Below are 25975 nucleotides of genomic sequence, written 5' to 3'. Positions count from 1 at the left end.
TGTTTTGTGCCCTCGCCTTTTTCACGTATCGCTGGTATGAGAAAATCCAGATCGATAGAGGAGAATGTGTGGGAAGTGGGTGATTTAAGAGAAGAATGCTGGCGAGACAACATAGAATGAACGGAAGTACAAGAAATTTACTACCCACATTAAACAACGGTGCAGGTGAGCTTGTACAAGGGGTTTCTGTAAAATGCTTTTTGGTTTTAGTCGTACCTTGGATCCCAAATGCCTTGCGAGATGAACCTTTTGGCTCCTGAACGCCACAAACCTGGAAGTGAGTGTTCTGGTTTGCGAACTTTCTTTGGAACCCAAACATCGAACACGGGTTCCGATTGGCTGCAGGAGCTTCCTGCAGCCAATCAGAAGCTGCGCTTTGGTTTCTGAACATTTTGGAAGTCGAATGGACTTCCGGAACAGATTCCATTCAGCTTCCGAGGTACGACTGTATAGTGATCAAGCGTTATATAAATGTTGCAAAATAAAATAAATAGACAGGCATTGTACTCAGGGGGTGAGGGGTGGATTCTGTTCAGTTCACATTTTTATGCAAACCTACCCAATTAATACTTCCTGAAACTAGATATTAACCTAAATACAGCTATCCTTGAAATTCACATGTCTCCAAATTTTGCCATGCAGTTCTCCAATCCAAGAAAAATGTGTGTGTGTGTGTTCGCGCGCTCTCTCTCTCACTCACACACATACACACAAACACTTGGGGAAAGTGTGCATGAAAATACATATTCATTAAAATGGCATTAGAGGCAAATAATATTAGGGGAAATTGCATATAAATTGGGAAAATGTGCTAAGTTGTCAACTAATTATTTTGAGGACTTAATAAAAATACAAATAGATCTAAGCTGAACATAAGATTGGGGGAAACAGAGAAACTGAAATTCATAGGCTCATCCATCACTACTAACAAGGCAGACTACGCTAGTAAATCAAGGTACCCTGGGGATAAGGGCCAGATTGGGTCCCAAAAAGAACAGCCCTCAAACTAACGGAGGGGTGGGAAATATGGTACCTTCCGGTCATAAGGTTCCCCTCGCAACATCTCAGGGGCCATCCAGAAAGCCGAGCCCACCAAAGAAAGCTTTCTTTCAGGGTCCTTCGCAGAAAGCTCCGCCACTTCCTTGGCTAGGCCGAAATCCGTCACCAGGGCCTCACGCCCACGTTGCGTCACCCGAATGAGGCAGTTCTGAAACCCATTTCAAGGCACACTTTACAAGGTTGCACATTCTCTCTTCCTTTCCTGCTCTAAGTGGCAACTTTGAACACATACGAGAATCATCGAGTTATAGAGCTGGAAGGGACCCGACGGTCATCTAGCCCAACCCCCTGCAATGCAGGAATCTCAACATGCGTTCCCTCATCCTCAAGCTCTTCACGGCCTAGGACCCTCGTACCTACGGGACTGCCTCTCCCGGTATGCCCCACGGAGAGCCTCAAGGTCCATAAATAGCAACACCCTAGTGGTCCCGGGCCCTAAGGAAGTCAGATTAGCCTCAACCAGAGCCAGGGCCTTTTCAACTCTGGCTCCGGCCTGGTGGAACTCCCTGCCTCATGAGACCAGGGCCCTGCAGGATCTGATTTCTTTCCGCAGGGCCTGTAAGACAGAGTTGTTCCGCCTGGCCTTTGGCTTGGAGCCAATTTGATTCCCTCCCCCCCCCTTTTTTTCTTTTCCCTTTCTCCTCCTGTGATGAGGCTGCATTTTAATATTTTAATGTTTCAATATTTTTATGTTGTATTTTAATCTTGTTTTTAAGCTGTATTCATTCAACTTGTTTTTATTATTGCTTGTTAGCCGCCCTGAGCCAGGCCTTGGCTGGGGAGGGCGGGGTATAAATAAAAAATATTATTACTATTATTGTTGTTTGAAATCATACCGGATCCTGCTTAGCTTCGCAAGTGTGCCAGCAGTTTTATTGCTGCACCACTAAGAGGTGTGTGTGAATTCTTATAAGGTAAAGGTAAAGGGACCCCTGACTGACTGTTAGCTCCAGCTGCAGACGACTCTGGGGTTGCGGCGTTCATCTCGTTTTACTGGCCGAGGGAGCCTTCAATCAGAAAGTCGGTGAATTCTTGTACACTCATACCTCATGTTACATTTGCTTCATGATACGTTTTTTCAGGTTGCGTCCCACGGTGACCCGGAAGTACCGGAAAGGGTTACTTCCGGGTTTCGCCGCTCGTGCATGCACAGAAGCGCAAAATGATGTCACGTGCATACGCAGAAGCGGCGGATCGCAACCCGTGCGTGCGCAGACGAGCCGCTGCAGGTTGCGCTCTGCTCATGTTGCAAACGGGCATCCGGAACGGATCCTGTTCGCAACCAGAGGTACCACTGTACTAGCCCCAAAAGATGCTACAGATCTGAAGACGCACAGAGAAACGCAAGAAAACTTGGATTCAATTATCTAAGACACATGTCGAAATAGAAACATAAAAGAACTAAATGATACAGACTTCCAACAGATTTATAGTCCTCAAAAAACCGAGCTGAAGAAGGCGTGTACTCTGAAACAGGGCCCTGTCCTGGTCACCACTACTGAGTCGTACATCTGATTCACACTCCGGATACTCCTTTTTGGCCCTATTTGATTCTTTATTCTTTATTCTGATTTTATATAATATGGACTCTTTTTTACTACTATTTTGACTACTATTGAGACTTGTATAAAACAATTGCTGTGCACTGGTATTTCATGTACCTTTGTACTATATCACTGTATATTTGAAACTACATTATTTCTGTACTTAAACGTTGTATCCAAACGTACCGTTACTTTAAAACTATCGTACTTACACGTTGTGTTTAAATTTACTACTAGCTTCAAACTGTTATTCTTAGCAGAATATACACGTTTTTCATTTCACTCTTGAGTAGGAATTATTCCTTATATTGAAACTTTTGGCCAGAGTTCTTGATATATCCTTTTCAGTGCAGTTTCAACAAGAACTCCAATTTCTTTAACAGATCTGAAGGTACCATAAGAACATAAAAAGAGCCCTGCTAGATTTGGCCAAAGGGGGGTCCCTCTAGTCCAGCACCCTCTTCTTGCAGTGGCCAATCAGATGCCTGTGGGAAGGCAGCAAGCAGGATCTGAGCGCAAGAGACCCTCCCACACCAAACCATTGCAGTGGTTTTTAACCATTGTGCTGCAGCACCCTCTGCAACCCTGGCTATTTCCTTCCTTCCCTCCCTCCCCTGATGTCCTCTCGTGCATCTGCCTCTCAAAGGTTTGCACAGATGTTTGTTGTAGCAGCCCTGGCTACAAATTCCATGAGCGAGTGGTGCCTCTGGGGCTGGCCACACAGGGTGCTGGTTGCCAGGAGCTGAGACTGTCTCAGAGTAAGCAAGCAAGCAAGCAGGTGGTTGAGGGAGCCCACCTAGTCAGTCCATCAGCCCTTGCTGTTGGGAATGGACAGATAAGTCCCAGGCCCCTGGCGGGCAGTGTGAGGCTGGGGGGCAGCTCAGAGACCAGGGACAGCAGCAGCTGATGCCCGGAGGACACTGAAGGAGAGGGGAGAGGAGAGGAGGCTGAGGGAACACTCCACAAGGGAGGCTGTTCGAAAAAGAGTGAGAGGCTGCCAGCTCTGCAGGCAAGCGGGGACGTAACTGGGGTCCTGAGCCCCACAGGGGTGCCGCAGAAGGAATGGAGTTGGTCAAGGGAGCTGTGGACTAAAAAAAGTTGAAAAACACTGGCTTACTGGATCAGGCCTGTTGCCCTTAGAGTAGACAACTAGTTCCTCGGTCTCCCCTTATGCCTATGACACCCTGATAAACAGACACAGACCCATTTTATGCCCCACCACAGCTGGGTGCTATTGCTAGGAGTGAGGCAGAAATTCAGTGCAATCTTCATTTTAATATAAACCTACCAGACCTACATCTCCCCAAACAACATATGAACGGAAATGCAACTGTGCTTCGAAATTTGCCCTTCTCCAAATATTTGGCTATTCTCCAACTAAAAAAACGAGTAAAAAAAAAAAAAGATTTTGCGGAAAGTGTCACCGGTGTTTGCTCCTTCAGAGTGGTTCCCCTTGGGCAACTGTGGATATGAGCTAACTTGGCTTCTAAGCAAGAGGTGGAATGCAAGGGAGCTGTAGCTGTGGTGAGATAATGAACCCAGCTCACAAACACATACAACGGGATTGATGGAGCATCTAGCGACTTCGCTATTTTATAATTTTATTGAAGTGTTGTATTTATTCATTGTACTTCTATACGTACTGTATATTTCTTTCTCTATTAATCTGTTCACTGCTTTGGAAGCCTTTGGGCCAAAAAGAAGGATAGAAACAAACTTATGGTAACAAATGCATATACTGGTGTAAACAACATATGAATTATATTTGGGGAAATTGCTTGCAAAAGTGTGTGTGTGCGGCCAAAGTGAGGACCTTCTCGTGAGAATCTTTTAAACACACAAAATTAAGACCGTGGAGGAAATTAGAAAGAGAAAGAGGCAGATTTGCTCATCCCTCATTGACACCACTTTTGTAGGAGGAGCCTTCCTAGATCAACACACATGTACACACATTGCTTCCCACAATTATCAGCAGGATACCTCTAAGAAATCCACAGGTAGGACATGAAGCTCTCCAAAGAACTGCATCCTGTTGTCCCCCCCGCCCCGCCCCCCAATTGCAGCTGTTAGAGGTAGACTTGACTTCAACATGGAAGTTCCATTAATTTAATAGTCACTGATAGACCTTCTTATTCAATAGTTTGCTTGACCGCCTTTTAATCATAGCTATTGCTGCATCACTGTGCAAACAAGTACACTCTTCCCTCTTCCAGGAATCTCTTGGCCACTTGTTTCCCTTAGGGGGACCCCAAACTCCAATCTCACACGAACCTCTACCCGCACCACCAACCGCTCTGCAAATTTGGAGGCTTCTGGAAAAGGCCCAAGAAATGCAGAGGCCAAAATCCCATTAAGCAATGATGCCATTAACCAGCAGATGATCTGCCTCTCCTCTAAGTAGATTGGCAATGACCTCACTGTTCAAGCTTGGAGAGCTTTGCCTCCCAGAGGCAGGCAGGAAAAAAGATGCGTCTCTCCCCTACTCAGCCAGTTCTCTCTAGGTTCATGTGGAAGATTTCCTGCAAGGGCTCTTCGTTAATGTGTGTTGAATTTGTAAGCCACTCTGAGGTTACTTTGTTCTTTTTAACAATCAAGTTGCGTATAAATTTTATGAAATGAATACAAAAATTAAAATAATTTGCAAAATCTCTGAAGAGCATAAAGAACTGCCTTTGCTTAGAGACCAAAGGCTCGTCTACTCAGGAAGGGCCAGAAGTTCAGTAGCCGATCATCTGCTTAGCATGCAGAAGGTCTCAGATTCAATGCCTAGGTTCTCCAGGCAGGGCTGGGAAAGATTCCCTCTCTGAAATCCTGCTGCCAGTTGGTATAGACCATGGGTAGGTGCTGTGGGTTAAACCACAGAGCCTAGGACTTGCCAATCAGGAGGTCAGTGGTTCAAATCCCCACCACAGAGTGAGCTCCCATTGCTCGGTCCCTGCTCCTGCCCACCTAGCAGTTCGAAAGCACATCAAAGTGCAAGTAGATCAATAGGTACCACTCCAGTGGGAAGGTAAACGGTGTTTCTGTGCGCTGCTCTGGTTCGCCAGAAGCGGCTTAGTCATGCTGGCCACATGACCCGGAAGCTGTACGCTGGCTCCCTCGGCCAATAAAGCGAGATGAGCGCCACAACCCCAGAGTCGACCACGACTGGACCTAATGGTCAGGGGTCCCTTTACCTTTAGACAAACTAAGGCCCGGGGGCTGGATCTGGCCCAATCGCCTTCTAAATCTGGCCTGTGGACAGTCCAGGAATCAGCTTTTTTTATGAGTAGAATGTGTCCTTTTATTTAGAATGCATCTCTGGGTTGTTTGTGGGGCCTGCCTAGTGTTTTCACATGATTAGAATGTGTGCTTTTATTTAAAATGCATCTCGGTTATTTGTGGGACATAGGAATTTGTTCATTTTTTTCTTCAAAATATAGTCCGGCCCCCCACAACGTCTGAGGGACAGTGGACCGGCCCCCTGCTGAAAAAGGTTGCTGACCCCTGGTATAGACAGTACTCCTAATGCAAGAACTTGTGGACACCCAACGAAGCTGAACGTTGGAAGGTTCAGGACAGATAAAACAAAGTCCTTCTTCACGCAGCGCAGTGTTGAACTATGGAACACCCTCCCTCCCACAGAGACGGCTTTAAAAGAGGACTGGGAAAATAAATGGAGGTTGAGGCTATTAGGGGCTCCTGGCCACGGTGGCTATGCTCTAGCTCCATGGTCGGAGTAGCAATGCTTCCCAGTTTCTGGGAAACACAGAAAAGGCAGAGTGCTCTGGTCCTCAAGTCCTGCTTGCTGGTTTTCCACAGGTTGGCCACTGTGAGAACCGGGTGCTGGACTAGACGGGTCATGGGCCTGATCCAGCAGAGCTTTTCTTCCACCCTTGGTACTGAGCTAGATGGGTGAATGTCCTGATTTGGACTAAGCTCCCAGTTTAGCATCCTGTTTTCCGCAGTGGCCAACCAAACGCCCTGGCAAGTCCACAAGCAGGACGTAAAGACCACAACCCTCCCTTGCTATCGCTGCCCAGCAACCAGTGGAGCTTAGTCCGTTAGGGTGCAAGAGGCACTGCCAACCCCCACCTGCCTGCTCTGGTTCTGGTTCTGACAACCTGCTTGTCTTCTGCCCTAACAGTGCCAGTGGGCACCAACCATCACAGCCAGCAACTGGTCCTTAAAAGGTAGACTGCCCCTGCCCAGGGAGGATCTCCAGTTAGCTTACCTTGGAGTTGAGATCCCTGTGGTAGATGTTCTTAGAGTGCAAATAGACCATCCCCCGGGTGATGTCTGAAGCCAGGTCCACTTTCTCCTTCCAGCTGAGAGAGACTTCTTTGCAGGCCAGCAGCTCTTCCAGGCACCCGCCATTCACATACTACCAGTAGAGGATTGAAGAGGGAACACCCATTAGCATTTCCATAAGAAGCTGGAAGGGACACTGGTCCCAGCACCAGCCAAACAGAGCAGGCTGTTCACGGACCAAGGTTAAATTGCCACCAACAGCAACCCGTGCCTGGAGTGTTCCTCTTCAGTTTGCCTGCAAGGGTTCCCATGGCAGACCACTCCACTAGTCCAAAAAGGAAACAAATCCTCGCACACAGAAAGCTAGTAAATCAGAAATGCTCTACTTGCTAGTTTTCTATGTGCAGGGATTTGTTGTTTGCTGGTGCTCTAGTGGAAGCTTCCATCACATTAGTCCTAAAAGAACGAGATGACTCTTGGGTGGGAATGACAGTATTATCTGGAGCCCACCACGGAAAGAATAAGTGGATCCCTCAGCCAGCACTCACTGGAAAGGGTTCAAGTCTTGAGGGCTGCCTAACATTCAGTACCATCATGGGGAAACAATTTGTTATGTTATGGTTACTGCTTGTATAGTTATAGGCATAATAACAGTAAAGAGGAATCACTTGGGGAATTGTTCCTTACCTCCAGAATGGGATACAGCTTCTCACCCTTCACACAGATCCCAAGATACCTTTATTAGGGAATATAATGTACAAAAATCATAGTCACGGACATGCCTTGGACCTGGTGTTCACCTCTAGTGACGTGGGTGATCTGACACTTAGTAAAAGCGAAACGAAAGAAGTGCCATGGTCAGATCACTTCCTGGTGCAACTGGACTTCTCCACGACCCTTCCCCTCTGCAGGGAGGTGGGACCGATTCAGATGGTCCGCCCCCACCACTTAATGGATTCAAATGGTTTCCAGAAAGTGGTAGGGGATGTTTTGTCCCATGTTGATGGCCTTTCAGCTGATTCCCTGGTGGCCTACTGCAATGAGGAGTCAACCAGTGCTATCTACTGCTTGGCTCCAAAGTGCCCTCTCCGATTGAATGGAGCCCGGACAGCCATGTGGTTTTCCCTGGAGCTGAGGGTGATGAAACAATCACTGAGATGACTAGAGCGCCAGTGACTCATTCTGAATCAGACCGGACATGGGTTAGAGCTCAAAGTCAAGCCTACCAAGTGGCGATATCGGCAGCAAAGAGGACCTTCTTCACTGCCTCTATTGCATCTGCAGAAAACAGCAGCAGGACACTCTTTCAGGTGATCTGCAATTTAACGGAACCACCTGTGTTATCTGGGCCTGGTAAGGACTCCAAGATCTCCTGCAACGATTTTGCAAAGTTTTTGCAGATAAAGTCGCTCAGATCCGGAAAGAGGTAGACTCCACCATGGGAGCAGGGCCAGGGCGGGAGAGTGCTAGAGTCCTGTCTGGTTAAGTTGCATGGGAGCAATTCTAATCTGTTACCTCCAAGGATGTGGACAGGCTGCTTGGATGAGTGAAACCAACCACTTGTCTCCTTGATCTTTGCCCATCCTGGCTCATAAAAGCGAGCTGGGAAGGGCTAGGCGATGGGCTCTGTGGAGTGGTGAATGCTTCCCTCTGTGAGGGAGCCTTCCCAGACCCACTGAAAGAGGTGGTCATTAAATAGCTTCTTAAATAAACATATTTGGACGCGGCCAATATGGCCAACTATCACCCAGTCTCAAATGTTCCACTCTTGGACAAGGTGATTGAGCAGGTGGTTGCTGAACAACTCCAGGCACGCCTGGAAGAAGTGGACCATTTGGATCCCTTCCAGTCGGGATTCAGGCCTCATTATGGGACTGAAACTGCCTTGGTCTCACTGGTTGATGATCTCCTGCAGGCTAGGGACAAAGGTGAAAGCTGTTTTCTAGTTCTGCTGGATCGCTCAGCGGCCTTTGATACCACCGACCTTGACATCCTTCTGGACCACCTAGAGGGGCTGGAAGCATTTTTATACAGTGATTCCACTTTTTCCTCCTGGATTGTGTCCAGAAAGTGGTGGTGGGGGATGAGTGTTCAGACCCCTAGGCTCTCACTTGTGGGGTCTCTCAGGGTTCCATCCTCTCCCCCATGCTTTTTAACATCTATATGAAGCTGCTGGGACAGATCATCAGGGGGTTTGGACTGGGTGTTCATCAGTATGTGGATGATACACAGCTCTACCTCTCTTTCAAACCAGAATCAGTGAAGGCAGTGTAGGTCCTGTGTGAGTGATTGGAGGCAGTTGGAGGATGGATGGGGTGTAAGAGATTGAGGTTGAATCCTGACAAGACAGAAGTACTGTTTGGGGGGGACAGGGGGCGAGCAGGTATGGGGGACTCCCTGGTTCTGAATGGGGCAACTGTGCCCCTGAAGGACCAGGTGCACAGCCTGGGAGTCATTTTGGACTCACAGCTACTCATAGAGGTGCAGGTCAATTCTGTGTCCAGGGCAGCTGTTTACCAGCTCCATCTGGTACGTAGGCTGAGACCCTATCTGCCTGCGGACTGTCTCACCAGAGTGGTGCATGCTCTGGTTATCTCCTGCTTGGACTACTGCCATGCACTCTACATAGGGCTACCTTTGAAGGTGACCCGGAAACTACAACTAATCCAGAATGCGGCAGCCAGACTGGTGACTGGGAGTGGCCACCAAGACCATATAACACCTGTTCTAAAGAATCTGCATTGGCTCCCAGTGCATTTCTGAGCACAATTCAAAGTGTCAGTGCTGATCATTAAAGCCCTAAATGGCCTTGGCCTAGTATACCTGAAGGAGTATCTCCACCACCATCGTTCAACCGGACACTGAGGTCCAGCTCTGAGGGCTTTCTGGAAGTTCCCTCACTGCGCTTTCATCAGATGTCAAGGAAATACACACATATCTGACTTTTAGAAGACATTTGAAGGCAGCCCTGTTTAGGGAAGTTTTTAATGTTTGAAGTTTTATTCTGTTTTCAGTGTTCTGTTGGAAGCCGCCTAGAGTAGCTGGGGAAACCTAGCCAGATGGGCAGGGTACAAATAATAAAATTATTATTATTACATCATGACATTTCCCTTTTTGTTGTCTAGCACGAGGTCATTTAAACCAAGAACAAGAATGATGATACTTCAATTGGTAGAAAGCCACACTCGCAGAGCTCAGGCGATGCTAGATTTCGGCATCAGTGTTGGCCCTTGTAGGAAGATAACTGCCCAGGTAGGAGAAGTGATTGACATTTTCCAACATTACATCACTGATTTGGATTTGTGGTGCTGCCAGAAGGATTATTTTGTACTTGCTGGTGCAGCACTTTGGTTTTTTGAATGTTGAGTGATAGGCCAAGCTTTCTGTAAGCTTCTGCAAAGATATTTAGGATGGTTTGGATGTCATCCTCTGAGCGCGCGCACACTAAGTTGTCATCTGCATACTGAAGCTCTATGACAGAAGTTACGGTAACCTTACTCTTTGCTTTCAGCCTGAGGCAGCTAGAGGTCGCTCAGGGAAGAACCAACATCCTGGAAGCAGCAAGGGAGAAAAAAGGGAGCCAAAGGGGAACAGGTGGCCGAAGCATCGCTCCCACCCTTTCTAGACCATGGCCATGGGAAACAAGCGCAGAAGGTAGTGTGAGGAATGCTTCTTGGGGCCCTGGATCTGCCGCCCCTCCCAGTTGTCTCCAGCCTGCCGCCTGAGGCGACTGCCTCACCGAGGCGAGTGGGGGGGCCACCCCTGGTCACCTGCCACCCAGAGACCCACCTGACAATGTTGGGATGGGAGAGCTTCTGCAGCAAGCTGATCTCGCGTACGATCCCCTCCTGGTCTGCGTCATTCTTGTAGATCTTCACCACCATTGCTTTGCCTCCAGGGCTTTGGGCAACCTGTGAGTTTTGGGAAGATTCAGAACAGGTAAAAGAAAGTACTTATTCATGCAGATTTCGGGGCATAGTCAAAGTATGGAACTCCTTCCCACTGGAGTCAGTGATGGCCACCAACTTGAATGACTTTAAAAAAGGGGGAGACGGGGTCATGAAAGAGAGGGCAGTCAATGGCTACTACCCAAAGTGGCTGTGCTCCTCAGTGGGAGGCAACAATGCTTTTGAATACTAGTTCTGCATTTAATACTATTCTTCCGCATAGATTGGTGCCCAAACTATTAGACCTGGGACTTTTGTGAAGGTGGATATTAGATTTTCTATCAAACCATTCCCAACGGGTCAGGATGGGTTCCCACGTCTCTGCGGATCTCATGAATACGGGGATGCCACAGGGGTGTGTGTTGAGCCCGCTTTTATATAAACTTATATACAGTGGTACCTCGGGTTACATACGCTTCAGGTTACAGAAGCTTCAGGTTACAGACTCTGCTAACCCAGAAATAGTACCTCAGGTTAAGAACTTTGCTTCAGGATGAGAACAGAAATCACACAGCAGTGGCGCAGCGGCGGCAGCAGGAGGCCCCATTAGCTAAAGTGGTGCTTCAGGTTAAGAACAGTTTCAGGTTAAGAACGGACCTCCGGAACGAATTAAGTACTTAACCAGAGGTACCACTGTATAGGACTAGCTGCCTGAGAAACAGTTTCTATCCAAATGCGATTTTGGTTTTAAACGCAGTGTAAGGTAGTCTCCATGTGCTGCTCTGGTTCGCCAGAAGCGGCTTAGTCCTGCTGGCCACATGACCCGGAAGCTGTACACCTGCTCCCTCGGCCAATGAAGCGAGATGAGCGCCGCAACCCCAGAGTCGTCCGCGACCGGACCTAATGGTCAGTGGTCCCTTTACCTTTAAGGGAGTCTCTGTGGGAGTATATTGTATTTAATTATGGGGTATCAGAGTTTTTAGGGGGTTAACCAGGCTGGGATAGGTGGGATAGAAGGCTTGTTGGTTCTGAATGTCTGGTGTAGATTTTAAGTTTCGTTGTTCTGTATGGGACAATGACAATAAATATTATCGTATCGTAGTTGCTGGAAGCCACAGGAGGGGAGCAGTGGCGTAGCGTGGGGGGTGCAGGGGGGCCAGGCGCAACATCTGGGGGTTAGGGTTAGGGGGCGCAAATCCACGGGTTAGGGGGCGCAAATTACCGTATTTTTCACTCTATAACACGCACCCGACCATAACACGCACGTAGTTTTTAGAGGAGGAAAATCCGTAGGCATGCCACCCGTAGGCATTCCCTCCATAACACGCACAGACATTTCCCCTTACTTTTTAGGAGGAAAAAAGCGAGTGTTATGGTGCAAAAAATACGGTACTTTCCTTGCCCCGGGTGCCGACAACCCACGCTACGCCACTGGAGGGGAGAGAGTGTTCTAGTGCTTGAATCCTGTTTGCTGGTCTCCCACTGAGGTATCTGGGTGAGCTACTGTGGGAACAGGGTGCTGGACTAGATGAGCCATTGGCCTGATCCAGCAGAATCTCCTCATGTCCCTAGTACTGAGCTTGATGCGGTCTCACTCGGTATAAGGCAGCCTCCTACGTCCCTATTTTAGCACCCTGCAGTTGGTATGGGCATGTGCTGATAAAACCAAAGTTGCAGGTTCAGTCCCCATACAGCTGCAGAATCCTGCATTGCAGAGGTTTGGCTAGATGACTCTCAGGTTTGCTTCCAACTGTACGATTCTATGATCCTGTTTCCTACAGTGGCAACCAGGCGCCCCTGATAGGCCCACAAGCAGGATGTAAAGCATGGGTAGGCAACCTAAAACCCGGGGGCCGGATCTGGTCCAATCGCCTTCTAAATCCGGCCTGCGGATGGTCCAGGAATCAGCATGTTTTTACATGAGTAGAATGTGTCCTTTTATTTAAAATGCACCTCTGGGTTATTTGTGGGGCACAGGAATTCATTCATTATTTATTTCTAAATATAGTCTGGCTCCCCACAAGGTCTGAAGGACAGTGGACCGGCCCCCTGCTGAAAAAGTTTGGTGACCCCTGATGTAAAGGGTTGTATTTAAATTCTGTTTTTAAATAATGTTGTGCAATCGTTTTTCTGTTTTGCAAGCTGCTTAGAAGCCACCTAGGCATTAAGCAGTATGTAAATTAAATTGCCACTTATTATTATCTGACTTGGCAGGATTAATAGTAATAGTAATAGTAATAGTAATAATACCTCCAAGTCAGACTGCTGACCCATCTACCTTAGTATTATACCCCAGGAAGGGTGGTGTATAAATAAATTTTACTACTATTATTATTATTATTATTATTATTATTATTAGTCTTTCCCTATCTCTGAGCAGCCCTGCAGAGCAAACAAAATTTAAAACCACCATACTAGGATCTCCTTGGTATAATGTCACATCACCTTGATGGCTCCTTTAAAACCCTGGCACTTGGAGGTGAACCTAAATTAAGCTGGTACATGCTGGGTCATTCTGATCAAGCTATCAGAGGCCCTTTGTTGACACTTTCCCCTCCCTATCATAGTAGTGATTTGCTCAGTAAGATGGAAACAGCTTAAACAAAGTTTGGGAGAGCACACAGGTTTAAGGTACCAAAGCACATGCAGAGGACATGACGTAGAAGCTAAGGTTAAGAAAATCATAGAATTATAGAGCTTGAAGGGAACCCCAAGGGTCATCTAGTCCAACCCTGACAATGCAGGGATCACAACTAAAGAATACCTGACAGATGGCCACCCAAACTCCACTTAAAAACCTACCAAGGCATAAGAGTCTCCCACCTTCCAAGGCAGGCCATTCCACAATCAAACAGCTCTTATCATCAAAAAGTTCTTCCAAATGTTTAGTTGGAATTTTTCTTGCAATTTGAATCCATTGCTTTGGATTCTCCCCTCTTGTTTTCTCAGAAAACAAGCATGCTAAATCTTCCATGGGTGTCTGAAGATGGCTATTCTGTCAGTTCTCAGTCTCCTCTTCTCCAGGCTAAACATTCCCAGTTCCTTCAACTGTCCCTAATAATAATAATAATAATAATAATAATAATAATAATAATAATTATTATTATTATTATTATTAATACCCCGCCCATCTGGCTGGGTTTCCCCAGCCACTCTGGGCGGCTTCCAACAAAGTATTAAAATACAGTAGTCTGTTAAACATTAAAAGCTTCCCTAAAGAGGGCTGCCTTCAAATGTCTTCTAAAAGTTTGGTAGTTGTTCTTCTCTTTGACATCTGGTGGGAGGGCGTTCCACAGGGCGGGAGCCACTACCGAGAAGGCCCTCTGCCTGGTTCCCTGTAGCTTTGCTTCTCGCAGTGAGGGAACCGCCAGAAGGCCCTCAGCACTGGACCTCAGTGTCCGGGCAGAAAGATGGGGGTGGAGACGCTCCTTCAGGTATACTGGACCAAGTCCGTTTAGGGCTTTAAAGGTCAGCACTAACACTTTGCACCAACCTCATAAGGCTTGGTTTCCAGACCCTCAATCATCTTGGTCACCCTCCTCTCCACACTTTCCAGCTCGTCAATATCCTTCTTAAACTGGACGCAGGACTCCAGGTGAGGTTTGACCAAGGCAGAAGGGAGTAGTGCTATCACATCCCTTTATCTGGACACTTTAAACAGATTAAAGGCTACAAATGACACCTGCCAAAGAGGCTGCCACATCACTGCACTTCTCCCACAGCGAATTTATAAACAGCCACTCCTCGCACGTGGCACCCATGGGATGTGAATTTTCCAGCTGGGGCAGTGAGGAGGTGCTCTGGTTAATTGGAAGAGACCTTCATACACAAGGCCTGCTGAAATCCAGCAAAAACACTTCCAGGTGGGGGCTTCTATACATATATTTTCTTTGTAGTATTATATGGAATTTTATTAAGATGCACAATCCAGCATAAAACAAAACCATACCAGCAGAAAACTGGTAAGAAATATTGAAGCAGAGACAAAAACAGGGGATGGAGACTTCAGCGATACATTCCAGACTTTTTCTATAATAGAAATTAGAACCAAGACTATAAAAACAAAAACACCAATGACATGGATACGCCTTATTTTCTAGAAAGACAGACTTCATTTCCAGTGAACCTTAGTTTGTGAGGCTCTGCACATATTCCTTTTTTCCTGTATTATCCACAGCCATTCATAGGCTGGGGTGAATGGTTCTGTTTTACATTATTTAACATTTTAAAAACCTAACTAAAGAAAGAAAATTGCCCTTGCATTTTTTTTTTTACCTCTAGAGGATCTCATGTTTACATATTGATTTTTCTAGTGGGCCTGATTCCTTTATCTTCAGCAGGTAATATCTGCTGCAGCTAAATTTTCATTTGTCTTTTAGTGCCAGAGCTGCAATTTCAGAAAGTGGGAGTGTTGGATTAAATCAACTAAAAGCTTTATTTATTGGCCGAGAGTAATTCTATACTCAGTGCAGCTGTGTGCTAAGGGTACAGTAATGTAAATTCTGAGGCATTACTGGGCTAGGGAAAGAAAACAAAAACAAAAAAAATGTTAAAAGCATATCTTTCTTTCCAATAATTAGTGCCAGACTTTGTGAGGTCCTCTTACTGAAACTGACATATGCAAATTTCAGATTCATCCAAAGCCACAGTTTAAAAGGGTTCCTAGTTGATTTGTGAAGGCCTTTTAATTAACTAATAGCCCTGCTTAGCATTTCTATCGCAGGTCTGACCTTTATCGCATCCCGCATCCCTCTTTGTGCACTACCTTGGCTGCTCCACATTCCCTGCTTCAAAACAAGATTGATGGGGGCAGCTCAGCTGTTCAGCTCCATAAAACAGTCACTATGCCGCCTCTAATGGACGCAAAATTGTGGAGTGACCTTTGCAAACAGGCAATGCAGGAAGTCTTCACTCGGCTCCATACGCCTCTTCCTAATAAAATATGTTTTGCTGAGGACAGTGCTGCCATTTGCTAATGTCCACCATGCCTTGCCTCCTCTTAATCACTTTCAAGGCATGTCTAATCTAGACCACCAGTTCAGGGTATTTGGCACCCACAATCGGAAGCCTTCCGGATTCTCTCACCCACCATCTGCTTCTCTCTGTGCTCAGTGGAATATCAGTGCTCCCACACCGGGCTACCCTGAGTCGGAAGTCATCAGGAATTCAATCAATTTGGCATTAAGATTCAGGAAAGAAAAGGTTACAGCGGAAGCTGTTGCCTCACTCCACAGGTAACCCCACCAACTGGCCTGCCCCGTCCCCAGAGCACGGATACTGCCTGCTTTGGGAGCAACTGCTTTAGGTGCCCTCCAGCTTTTGGACCCATTAGAAGCTTTTACACTTACCTGGGAGAAGGGCCTAGAGCTGAAAATAGATGACTCGTAAGTGGAATGCAATATGGGTACCCAAGCCCTATAAATCAATCTCAGCTTAGAGAAGGGAATGTTTTCCCTTTACAATTTTGCACTGCTAGCCCCAGAATAGTGAGAAATGGTTTAACTAGCCACCCTATTTGTTTAACAAAAGGGTGAAAGACTTGTAATAGTTATCTGAACCTAAGCATCCTTAGGTATCTGAAGAAGTGTGCATGCACACGAAAGCTCATACCAATAACAAACTTAGTTGGTTTCTAAGGTGCTACTGGAAGGAATTTTTTTATTTTGTTTCGACTACAGCAGACCAACATGGCTACCTTCCTGTAACTAGACGTCCCTGTCTGCTATCTGCCTTCAAATCACCTCACCATTATACAAATACTGAGGAGTTGAATACCCTGCGCTTAGCCACTTAATTTGCATGTGTTAATCATTTAGGTCAAATATGGGTGAACTCAGGGACAGGGAGGTGCTATGGTCTAAAACCACTGAGCCTCTTGGGCTTGCCAATCATAAGGTCAGAGGTTCAAATCCCCGCAACAGAGTGAGCTCCCATTGCTTGGTCCCTGCTCCTGCCAACCTAGCAGTTCGAAAGCATGCCCAAAAGTACAAGTAGATAAATAGGTACCGCTCCGGGGGGAAGGCAAATGACATTTCCATGTGCTGCTCTGGTTTTGCCAGAAGCGGCTTTGTAATGCTGGCCACATGACCTGGAAGCTGTACACCGGCTCCCTAGGCCAATAAAGCAAAATGAGTGCCGCAACCCCAGAGTCGTTCACGACTGGACTTTAACTGTCAGGGGTCTTTTACCTTTTACCTTTTTACGGGTGAACTCAGGATGCCCAAATGCCTTTCAGCAGGCAGTCGGAATCTGGCTTGTTCCAGGGTCACCAAAGCTCATCATGGGGGGGGGGGGTGTCTCATGCCACATTAGAGCTATGTCAATCTTATACTTATGCCATGATCTAAAGATGTAAACCATATCATAAGCTCAGCTTCACACACACCTCCTCACAACTTGTGGGGAAAAATATATATATAATATTTACCCATCCACAAATATAATCAATCTATCAAATAGAATTCATACGATATCTCCTTGGAATTCTGTGTATTAGGGAGCAGCAGTTTGCATCTTCAAGATCTTCAGGTTTTCCCCTGGAACATCTGGGTGTAAAAGACCAGCCAGCCTTAAAATAGAGAGCTGCAGGCTCCAGGCAATTGCAAGGAATTGGCAAACATCTTAACGAGACTTAGTTTGCTTTGTAACTGAGTAAACAACTATCAAAAACCTCTCATTTGCTTTGGCTATCAACCAGCCCGGCAGCACTGTGGCTCAGCAGTTGTTTTTAGTGAAGAATAAAAGGGATTTACACACTCACAGCTCTCAGAGGAAGAGGCAGCCAGCTCAAAACAAGGCTGATGCTTTAACCAGGCTGGCGGAATAGCGGGGTCAGTGGCATATTGCACCAAGTATTCGGCATTTAAAGACCTGCTATAACCACCTGGCAAGTGTCTACGTACTGTGCTCGGATGAGGGCTTTATGAGCAGAAACTGGGGGAGGTGGTGCAACAACATAAACAGAAGTGACATTAATGTCCGACCTCCACCACACATGCTCTGCCGTGGATAGTTGAAGCCTTGGTACTCAATGATACCATTATTTGGCCGTGTCCTTGGTCAATGACATCTTACTATAAATTCAATAAAACATTCGGAAACACAACACAACCACCTCACCTCCGCCACAAACTCACTGGGAGGCTGGAGGGGAATTCCTGTCCTTTTTACTTTAGACCAGCTTCAGGCTGATCTACCAGGACAGGGCTATTGTGAAGGTATTACCTTAGTGAGTATTGGACAAAGATGAGATATTTAGATGAGGAGCAGTCAGGAAATACACCCAAAGAATCCCCGCCAGTGAGCAATTTGCAAAGAAAAGGCCCAGTGATTACAAATGTGAGTACTTTATGTACGACGACTGAAATAATCAAACATCTGGATTATTCCACTAGCATTAGTGATATAATAAAAGTCAGGGGTGGACAACTCCCAAGAGGCCGTGATCTACTCACAGAGGTAAAAACTGGCAGTGATCTACCCCCTTTTTTGGGGTTCAGGTCAAAGTTGTTGAGCGCTTTTTTGGGGGGAGCCAGTGATCTACCACCTGTTGGACGTGCCTGATATAAGTGAAGCACTTTCAACTGGGTCTGTTTGACTGGTTCTGTTTGTGGTATTTTTTTATGTGTTGAGCAGTTTAGAAACTCCTACAAATAAATACATAGCTGAGTGCTTCCCCCTCACCGCCACCCATGAAGGAGAGACTCCACACAAGTGGACGAGGGAGGCTGAGAATGAGGGCTGCAACCTTTACTTCAGGGGTGGGGAACAAGACTCTTGCTAAGTAACCATCAGACTCTGAGAAGCTGGTGTTGCTGGGTCAAGTTAATCAGTTTTGTTAGCTAAACTTAAGTTTTAATTGGATTTTGAATACACGCACACATTACTGTTTCAAATTTTACTGTGCTGTTCTGACCAATGCTTTTTATCGGGTGAGTTTATGGAACCAAGAGGGCAGCAGCCCAAAAGAGTTCAGGAACCAATGGATTAAACCCCAGGGAACAGCTCTCCTGGATGCCATACAAACCCAAACATCAAATGCTATTTCATCACTGGGCATTATGCCCTCAGCATGAGAAAACACAATTTCACCTATGTCCAACGAGAGACCCCCCTCTCTATTCTAAACAAAGGCTTCATAGTGGATCTCTGGGAATCCTTCTTGTTATCTAAAACAGTTTCATTCTACAGTGAAATGTCTCCAGCTTTGCTGGCTGCTGGGATTCTACAGAGCGCCAAGAAAGGAGAGAGAGAGAGAGAGAGAGAGAGAGAGAAATGCTGCAAGAAAATTGTGTGTGTGTGTGTGTAGGGGGAAGGAGATAGTAACTATCACAACAACAATTTGCAAGAGTGGGAGGAACAAGAGAGTCAGGAGGCTGCAGTGAGTAGGTGGGGATGACGGATTGGGAACCAGCTCATGGTTGCCAGTTGCCAGGGGAGGGGGTGCCTGGGATGGAGAGAATGTGCTATGCTTCCAAATCTGCTTGCATCAGGAAGGCTGGCAGGAGGCTGGCAATTTTTACAGCTGACCTTCCTTGTCTGAAACACGGCACTGTGCCTTTTCTCAGGAAACCCGGCTGAGCTTCTTTGACCACTGTTAAGTTGTGGGTTTAACGCATACAGGCTTGAGTAAAGGTCTAGCACAGGGGTCAGCAAACTTTCAGCAGGGGGCCGGTCCACTGTCCCTCAGACCTTGTGGGGAGCCAGACTATATTTAGAAAATAATAATGAATGAATTCCTATGCCACACAAATAACCCAGAGGTGCATTTTAAATAAAAGCACACATTCTACTCATGTAAAAAACTGCTGATTCCCGGACTGTCCGCAGGCCGGATTGAGAAGGCGATTGGGCCGCATCTGGGCCCCTGGGCCTTACGTTGTCTACCCCAGTCTAGGAACACAAGAAGCTGTGTTATCCGTGTCAGGCCACCAGACTGTCTTGTTCAGTGTCCTCTCACCAGCAGCAGCTCTGTGGGGCTTCAGGCAGGGGGTATCTCTCTCAGCCTTACTGGGAGATGCAGGGAATTAAGCCTGGGACCCCACCACATAGACACCCCGGCACACAAAACAGATGCTGCACACCACCACCACAGTACAGCCTTACCTGCCCTCTCCAGGCTGCAACAGGTTTCTGTTTTAGGTAAAGGTAAAGGTACCCCTGACCATTAGGTCCAGTCGTGACTGACTCTGGGGTTGCAGTGCTCATCTCGCTTTATTGGCCGAGGGAGCCAGTGTACAGCTTCCGGATCATGTGGCCAGCAGGACTAAGCCGCTTCTGGCGAACCAGAGCAGCGCATGGAAACGCCATTTACCTTACCGCCGGAGTGGTACCTATTTATCTACTTGCACTTTGAGGTGCTTTCGAACTGCTAGGATGGCAGGAGCTGGGACCGAGCAACGGGAGCTCACCCCGTCATGGGGATTCGAACCGCCGACCTTCTGATCAGCAAGTCCTAGGCTCTGTGGTTTAACCCACAGCGCCATCCGCGTCCCCTGTTTCTGTTTTACAGCAGCACAAAAAAGGCTGCCAGAGTAACACTCTCTCCCTTCTTTGACAGGGCAGCTGTACTGAAGAGGCAGCACAGACAGGCAGGCAGGTGCAAAGGGTTGCAAGTGCCCTGCACTCCTGAGGGTGAATCTGCACTAAAAGCTTAAGCCAGTGTCAAAGCATTGCAAAGGCTGCATTTCGCTTCAGTCATACCTTGAACACTTTGGAGAAGAAGCCGCTGCCAATCAATTCCGCCTCAAAGTTCTCCCAGAATTCCAGCTTCCTGACAGCCGTGCGCAACCTCTGCCAGCGGTCGTCCTGACAATAAGCGTCCGGCATCTCCCCATAGTATGGCGTCAGGCTGGAGGGCTCAGGAGAGACCAGCCCCATTTCACACATCTCAGAGACAGGTGCTGCAAAGAGGAGGGAGAAGGAAAGAACAGGTTTCATTGCCGGCTCTGCCAAATGGGTGAAGAAGCCCTGCAAAGCTGGCTGTTGTCGTGCCTGCTTTGCAAACAGCAGGTCCCTTCCAGGGGACAGAGCTTTTAGCTATCCTCGCCATTTGACTGACAGCTTCCTATGTCCCAAGGTGGGGAATTATGCTGCCCGAGGGCCATATTCCCCCATGAACAAGCTTCTGAGAGGTCATATGCCAGTGACAGGCAGGGTCATAACCAAAAGCAGGTGGAGCAATGGATGTGCCTTTCACCTTTCCACAAGATGCTACATTCCAGCAAAAGTCGGGAGCTTCTGCACAAGCTTCAAGCATACTTTGCCCTGCACAGGAAACATCTCTTTTCACCATCCAGGAAAGCAAGAAGCATTACCAGAGTGCAAGGATGCATCCCAGACAGGCTTAAGCACTGGAGGAGAGAACACAGATCAGGGCTAGTGAAGGCCAGATTCTGCCACTGAGACCTCCCCACCCATGCCCAAAGGCCTTCAAACGTCAGGAAAACTACTTCTCCCTTGGTTCATCTACTCCAGAAAGTGGTGCACGTCTGCCAGGAGAGCCCGGCAGGCTGCAAGACTGTTCCAGAACATTCAAGATGGTTCTAGAACATTCTGGAATGTTCTTGTGGGGCCTTCTGGGTGCCCAGGGCCACAGCCAGCACCCTTCGTCCCTGGAGCGCTACCTGGAAAGATGAGCAGTGGCAATGGGTCAGCTCCGATGAGGCACTCTCTTCCACCATTACTGATCAGAATGACCCAGGGTGGTGGTGTGAAACATTCTTATTACTAATTACCTGCCCACAGATTGGCAGACACTTATGATAGAGTATTTCCAACTGGCAAAGCTGACGGAAAAAGTCAGGGGAGTTTTAAACCAGAAAACATACGGAGAAAGGAAAACATTTAAGGAATATATAAAATTACATCGCAAAAATGATACCATCTTAGCAGAATTGGAATGATACTTGCGAATAATAGATAAATGATATAAATATTATAGTGGAATGTATGAAAAAGGATATAAAACAAAACTGCACAATAATACCATGACAACAGAAAAAGTATAACGAGAAAGATTGGAAGATTTTTGCAAAAAATAAATAAATTATAATGTCGTATAAATCTTTGGTCTTTTTTTCTTTTTATCATTTTTTTTGTCTTTGTTTCAAAATTTTATTTCCCCCCCTTTCTTTTCTTTCCCCCCCCTGTATTTAAATCTGAAATACTTACCTTCATTGTATGTTTGTATCATTGTATCTTTGCATTTAAAACCAATAAAGACTTAATTAAAAAACAAAAATGCTAATTACCTGCCCTTCATCCTAAGGTCCTGGGACAAGTTGCAATGTTAAAAAACACAATATTGGAAACAGATTTAAGCAGCTTACAACCGCAAGCTGTAAGTTTTAAAAATATGCACCTCAAGCATCTAAGGCCAGGGTACAGAGGCACATCTTCAGCATTTGCCAAAAGCTATGTAATGAAGGTGCCAAGCGTGTCTCTGTAGGGAGGGAGTTCCACCACTGGGGCCACCACAGAGAAGGCCTTCTCCTGGGTCACTGCCACTCTGAACCTCTGAGGGTGGAAGAACTACCAATCTTAGCACCCAATGGGTTCTGCAGGGAAGGAGGCAGGCTTTCAGATATTTGGGGCCCAGGTCATTTAGGATTTTAAACACTAAGTGAACACCTTTGATTGGGCCCAGAAAAAACAAACTGGCTGCCAGTGCAGCTTTTTAAAAACAGGGGTTATATGAAATCTAAACGGAAGCCCACCCAGCAATATGGCAGCTGCATTATGGACCAAATTAAGTTTCCAAGTTGTCTTCAAGGGCAGTCGCACGGAGAGTGCATTGTAGTGATAGGGAGTGAGAGTTGGTTGTGGGTAAAAACATCCACTCTGAGGAAAATATCACAAGCTAGAGAAAGGAGTCTCTGAGCTTAGTGTGAAGGACAGTGTGTGGTGTCCTGTGAGAGTAATAGGCCAGGAATTACAGTGGTGCCCTGCAAGACGAATGCCTCGCAAGACGGAAAACTCGCTAGACGAAAGAGTTTTCCGTTTTGGAGGTGCTTCGCAAAACGAATTTCCTATGGGCTTGCTTCGCAAGACGACAATGTCTTGCGAGTTCCTGCTGGTTCCCCCCCTTTTTCCAAGCCGCTAAGCCGCTTATCAGCTGATCCGATCAGCAGATAAGCCGCTAATAGCGCTAATCCGTCAATGGGCTTGCTTCGCAAGACGAAAGAACCACTAGACGAAGAGAATCACAGAACGGATTCTTTTCGTCTTGTGAGGCACCACTGTAACTGGGAGGCTGAGGTTGAGACAGGAGAAGTAGAAGCTGTAAAGAGACAGTCTACTGTACTTAGGTGTCATTCCAGTAAGGAGGGGAGAGATTCTTCTAGTAAGAGAAGACTCCCAAACCAGTGAAACCTTGAGTCTATTACTTGGAGTACCTCAGGAGTAGGGTTGTCAAAGGGGTGTGCAACCGACAGAAAGCACCACCTTGTTAAGAACCAAAGTATTAAGTTAAGAACCAAAGTATTAAGTGTGAAACAACCGAGAAAACCTTGAAGTGAAACATTGTAAACTGAAGTATCCTAAGTGTTATCTACTCGTGTAATAAATTTCCTTGTTAAATAAAACCATTATTGTTTATTAGAACAAATCCTGCCTGAGACTCCTAATTATTAAGTTTTACCTCACACAAGTCCCCCACAAGATAATCTGAGATAGCCTGTGGGAATTTATGAGATTGGCGTTCTGTGAGTTGGGTGCACACTCTATTTTTAAGTGAGAGGACAGGCCCAATGGCGCCAGGGGAAAAAGGGCCATTGCGCCGTCACACCCTCTACCTTGGCATTTGACATTCTATGGGAAACATCTACTGTATTTCCTCAAGTTCATGGCTTTTCTCAAGATCAATCTCCTGCTGGCCCAGCCTCCTTCCCTCAAAGAGCCTTTTGTGTAGAAGTGAATTTGCATCATGCCCCTTCCCCAGGGGCTAGAGACAAGCCATTCACACCACTCTGCCCAAGCAAGAACCCCATTCTTATGGCAAGCAGAGAGGCGCTTTTGTCTTCTCTTCAGACACAGACGCCCAGGCTCAGGGGACAGGGAGCGTAGAGAAGGAGGGAAACTTGGCTGGAAACAACCAGCTTGGTGGCTGGCCTCTGGGAGGAGAGCTGGATAGATCCGCAGTCTTTCAAAAGAGTCACTAGCTATGAAATGGGGCCTTTGTATTTTCAACCTAAATAGTTTGGATGGATTGAGGGTGGGGGGGGTCAGTCTCCAAGGCCATATCATGCAACCTAGCAAGAATCTCCTATTGCATCGCCTGCTGGCTGGCTGTTTCTATGTGGTAAACTCTTTAAGAGACCCGGTTCACATCACACATTTGAAGAAGTACAGCACCATTTTAAACAGCCACAGCTTTCAGCAACCTTTTTCAGCAGGGGACCAGTCCGCTGTCCCTCAGACCTTGTGGGGGGCCGGACTATATTTTTTTGGGGGGTGAACGAATTCCTATGCCCCACAAATAACCCAGAGATGCATTTTAAATAAAAGGACACATTCTACTCATGTAAAAACACACTGATTTCCAGACTGACCACAGGCCGGATTGAGAAGGCGATTGGGCTAGATCCGGCCCCCTATGCCTTAGGTTGCCTATCCATCAAAAGACAGATGCAATTGACATCCAGCGATGCAGTGGCACAGAGGGGTGCATAATATATAATGAATACAGAGGCAGTTTGATTAGCATCAGTCTTTTCCCCCTCTGGGTCCAAATACGCATAAAGAAAAAACTGGCCCTTAGTTTGTTTTTTCTTAGCAGAATTAGCTAAGAGCCTGGAATTTATATTGTTCTGATAGTGGGGGGGGGTTTTTTGACCAGGTAAACTAAAGACTTGAATGCAGAATCAACACCAGAAATTCTCCTAATATATTGGCAAAACGATTTCCCCTAATATAATGCATTTTGCATGTTGCACTTAACCCCTGTAATATGCCTTTTGTACACCTGATGAACTTGGTTGAAGAGCAGCATCGCAAAACTCAGAGACATGTGAGTATTTGGTGGTGGTGGTTTTTCAGCTCTCATGTTGTTTCAGAAAGTGGCAATTAGCCAAGTTCACCTATAAATGTGAATCAAATGAAATCCTCTTTCCCCTCACCCAATCCCTTGTTCCAACTAAGTAATACATATGGCGGGGGGGGGGGGAGAGGGAGGGAAATGAGCAGGGATGTGAGAGAGCGAATAGGGAATGAACAAAGGGAAAGGGAAATAACCTTTCTGTGAACTTTCAAGAAGGGGGCGGTCAGCAAACTTTTTCAGCAAGGGGCCGGTCCACTGTCCTTCAGACCTTGTGGGGGGCCGGACTATATTTTGAAGCGGGGGGGATGAACGAATTCCTATGCCCCACAAATAACCCAGAGATGCATTTTAAATAAAAGGACACATTCCACTCATGTAAAAACACGCTGAGTCCCGGGCCATCCGTGGGCCGGATTTAGAAGGCGATTGGGCCAGATCCGGCCCCCAGGCCTTAGGTTGCCTATCCATGTTCAAGAATCTCCATGTGCCTCTGAGGGAAAGCTCAGTGGCATAACGCCCCGCTTTGCAGGCAGAAGGTCTCAGGTTCAAATCCTGGCATATCCAGGTGAAATAACCTCAGGGAGCTGATGGAGGTGGCTTTTCTCTCTCTCTGCCTGGGAGCCTGGAAAGACAGTGCTGGCAGTCAAAGCAGACAACACCCAAACTCTAGCATAAGGCAGCCTCTGCTTCTATAGACTCAGTCCAGATGTTTTCGACTATGACTCCCACCAATCCCTATACCACAGATAGGACTGTGTTGATGCAAATTGTAGTCCAAAGCATCTGGAGGACAGCAGAGGTTGGTAAAGAAAGCAGTATGGAGAAAGATTGATGAGAATGCAACACTTTTTAGCCTCCCAGCCTTACTAAAGAAGAAACAGAAGTCGTGTTGAAACATCTGGGTAAAAAGCGTTAACACAGGAAAAATTTGGAAGCATGTTGGCAAAGACGAATTGATCTTGTGGGCTGAGTTTGAAGCGTGCAGCCAGGGGGAAAGGCATCAATGCTTTCTCTCCCCCCCCCCCGCCCCATGAATGCATTATGGACTCTCCTCCTCCTGAAAGGAGCCAAGGCACACACATTTTCTAAATTCATAGCAGCCACAGAATTTCCATTTTCCTTGTAACAGACTCTGTACAATTATTTATGTAATTATTCTCTGCTATTTCTATTTCTATATCTGGCACTTCAGTCATAATGCAGTGGTACCTCGGGTG

At 46.7% G+C, this 25975-nt stretch overlaps 1 protein-coding gene across 1 annotated transcript in view; it reads right to left on the bottom strand.

The window, feature by feature from the left end:
- The window catches only part of LOC309524391 (dual specificity testis-specific protein kinase 1-like), a 29709-nt gene extending 7144 nt beyond the window's left edge, over positions 1–22565 (bottom strand). The window contains exons 1-6 of the mRNA XM_082209030.1: positions 22438–22565; positions 20423–20622; positions 10623–10744; positions 7521–7569; positions 6817–6966; positions 1034–1207 (exon numbers count right to left, since the gene is read on the bottom strand). Of these exons, the coding sequence (XP_082065156.1) occupies positions 1034–1207; positions 6817–6966; positions 7521–7569; positions 10623–10744; positions 20423–20608 (681 nt within the window). The 5' untranslated portion in view covers positions 20609–20622; positions 22438–22565. The remainder of the gene's footprint in view (positions 1–1033; positions 1208–6816; positions 6967–7520; positions 7570–10622; positions 10745–20422; positions 20623–22437) is intronic.
- Positions 22566–25975: the final 3410 nt, after the last annotated feature.

Source organism: Podarcis vaucheri, assembly GCF_965113315.1.
Source record: "Podarcis vaucheri genome assembly, chromosome: Z".
NCBI classification, from domain to species: domain Eukaryota; kingdom Metazoa; phylum Chordata; class Lepidosauria; order Squamata; family Lacertidae; genus Podarcis; species Podarcis vaucheri.
This window is presented reverse-complemented; position numbering and strand designations above follow the sequence as displayed.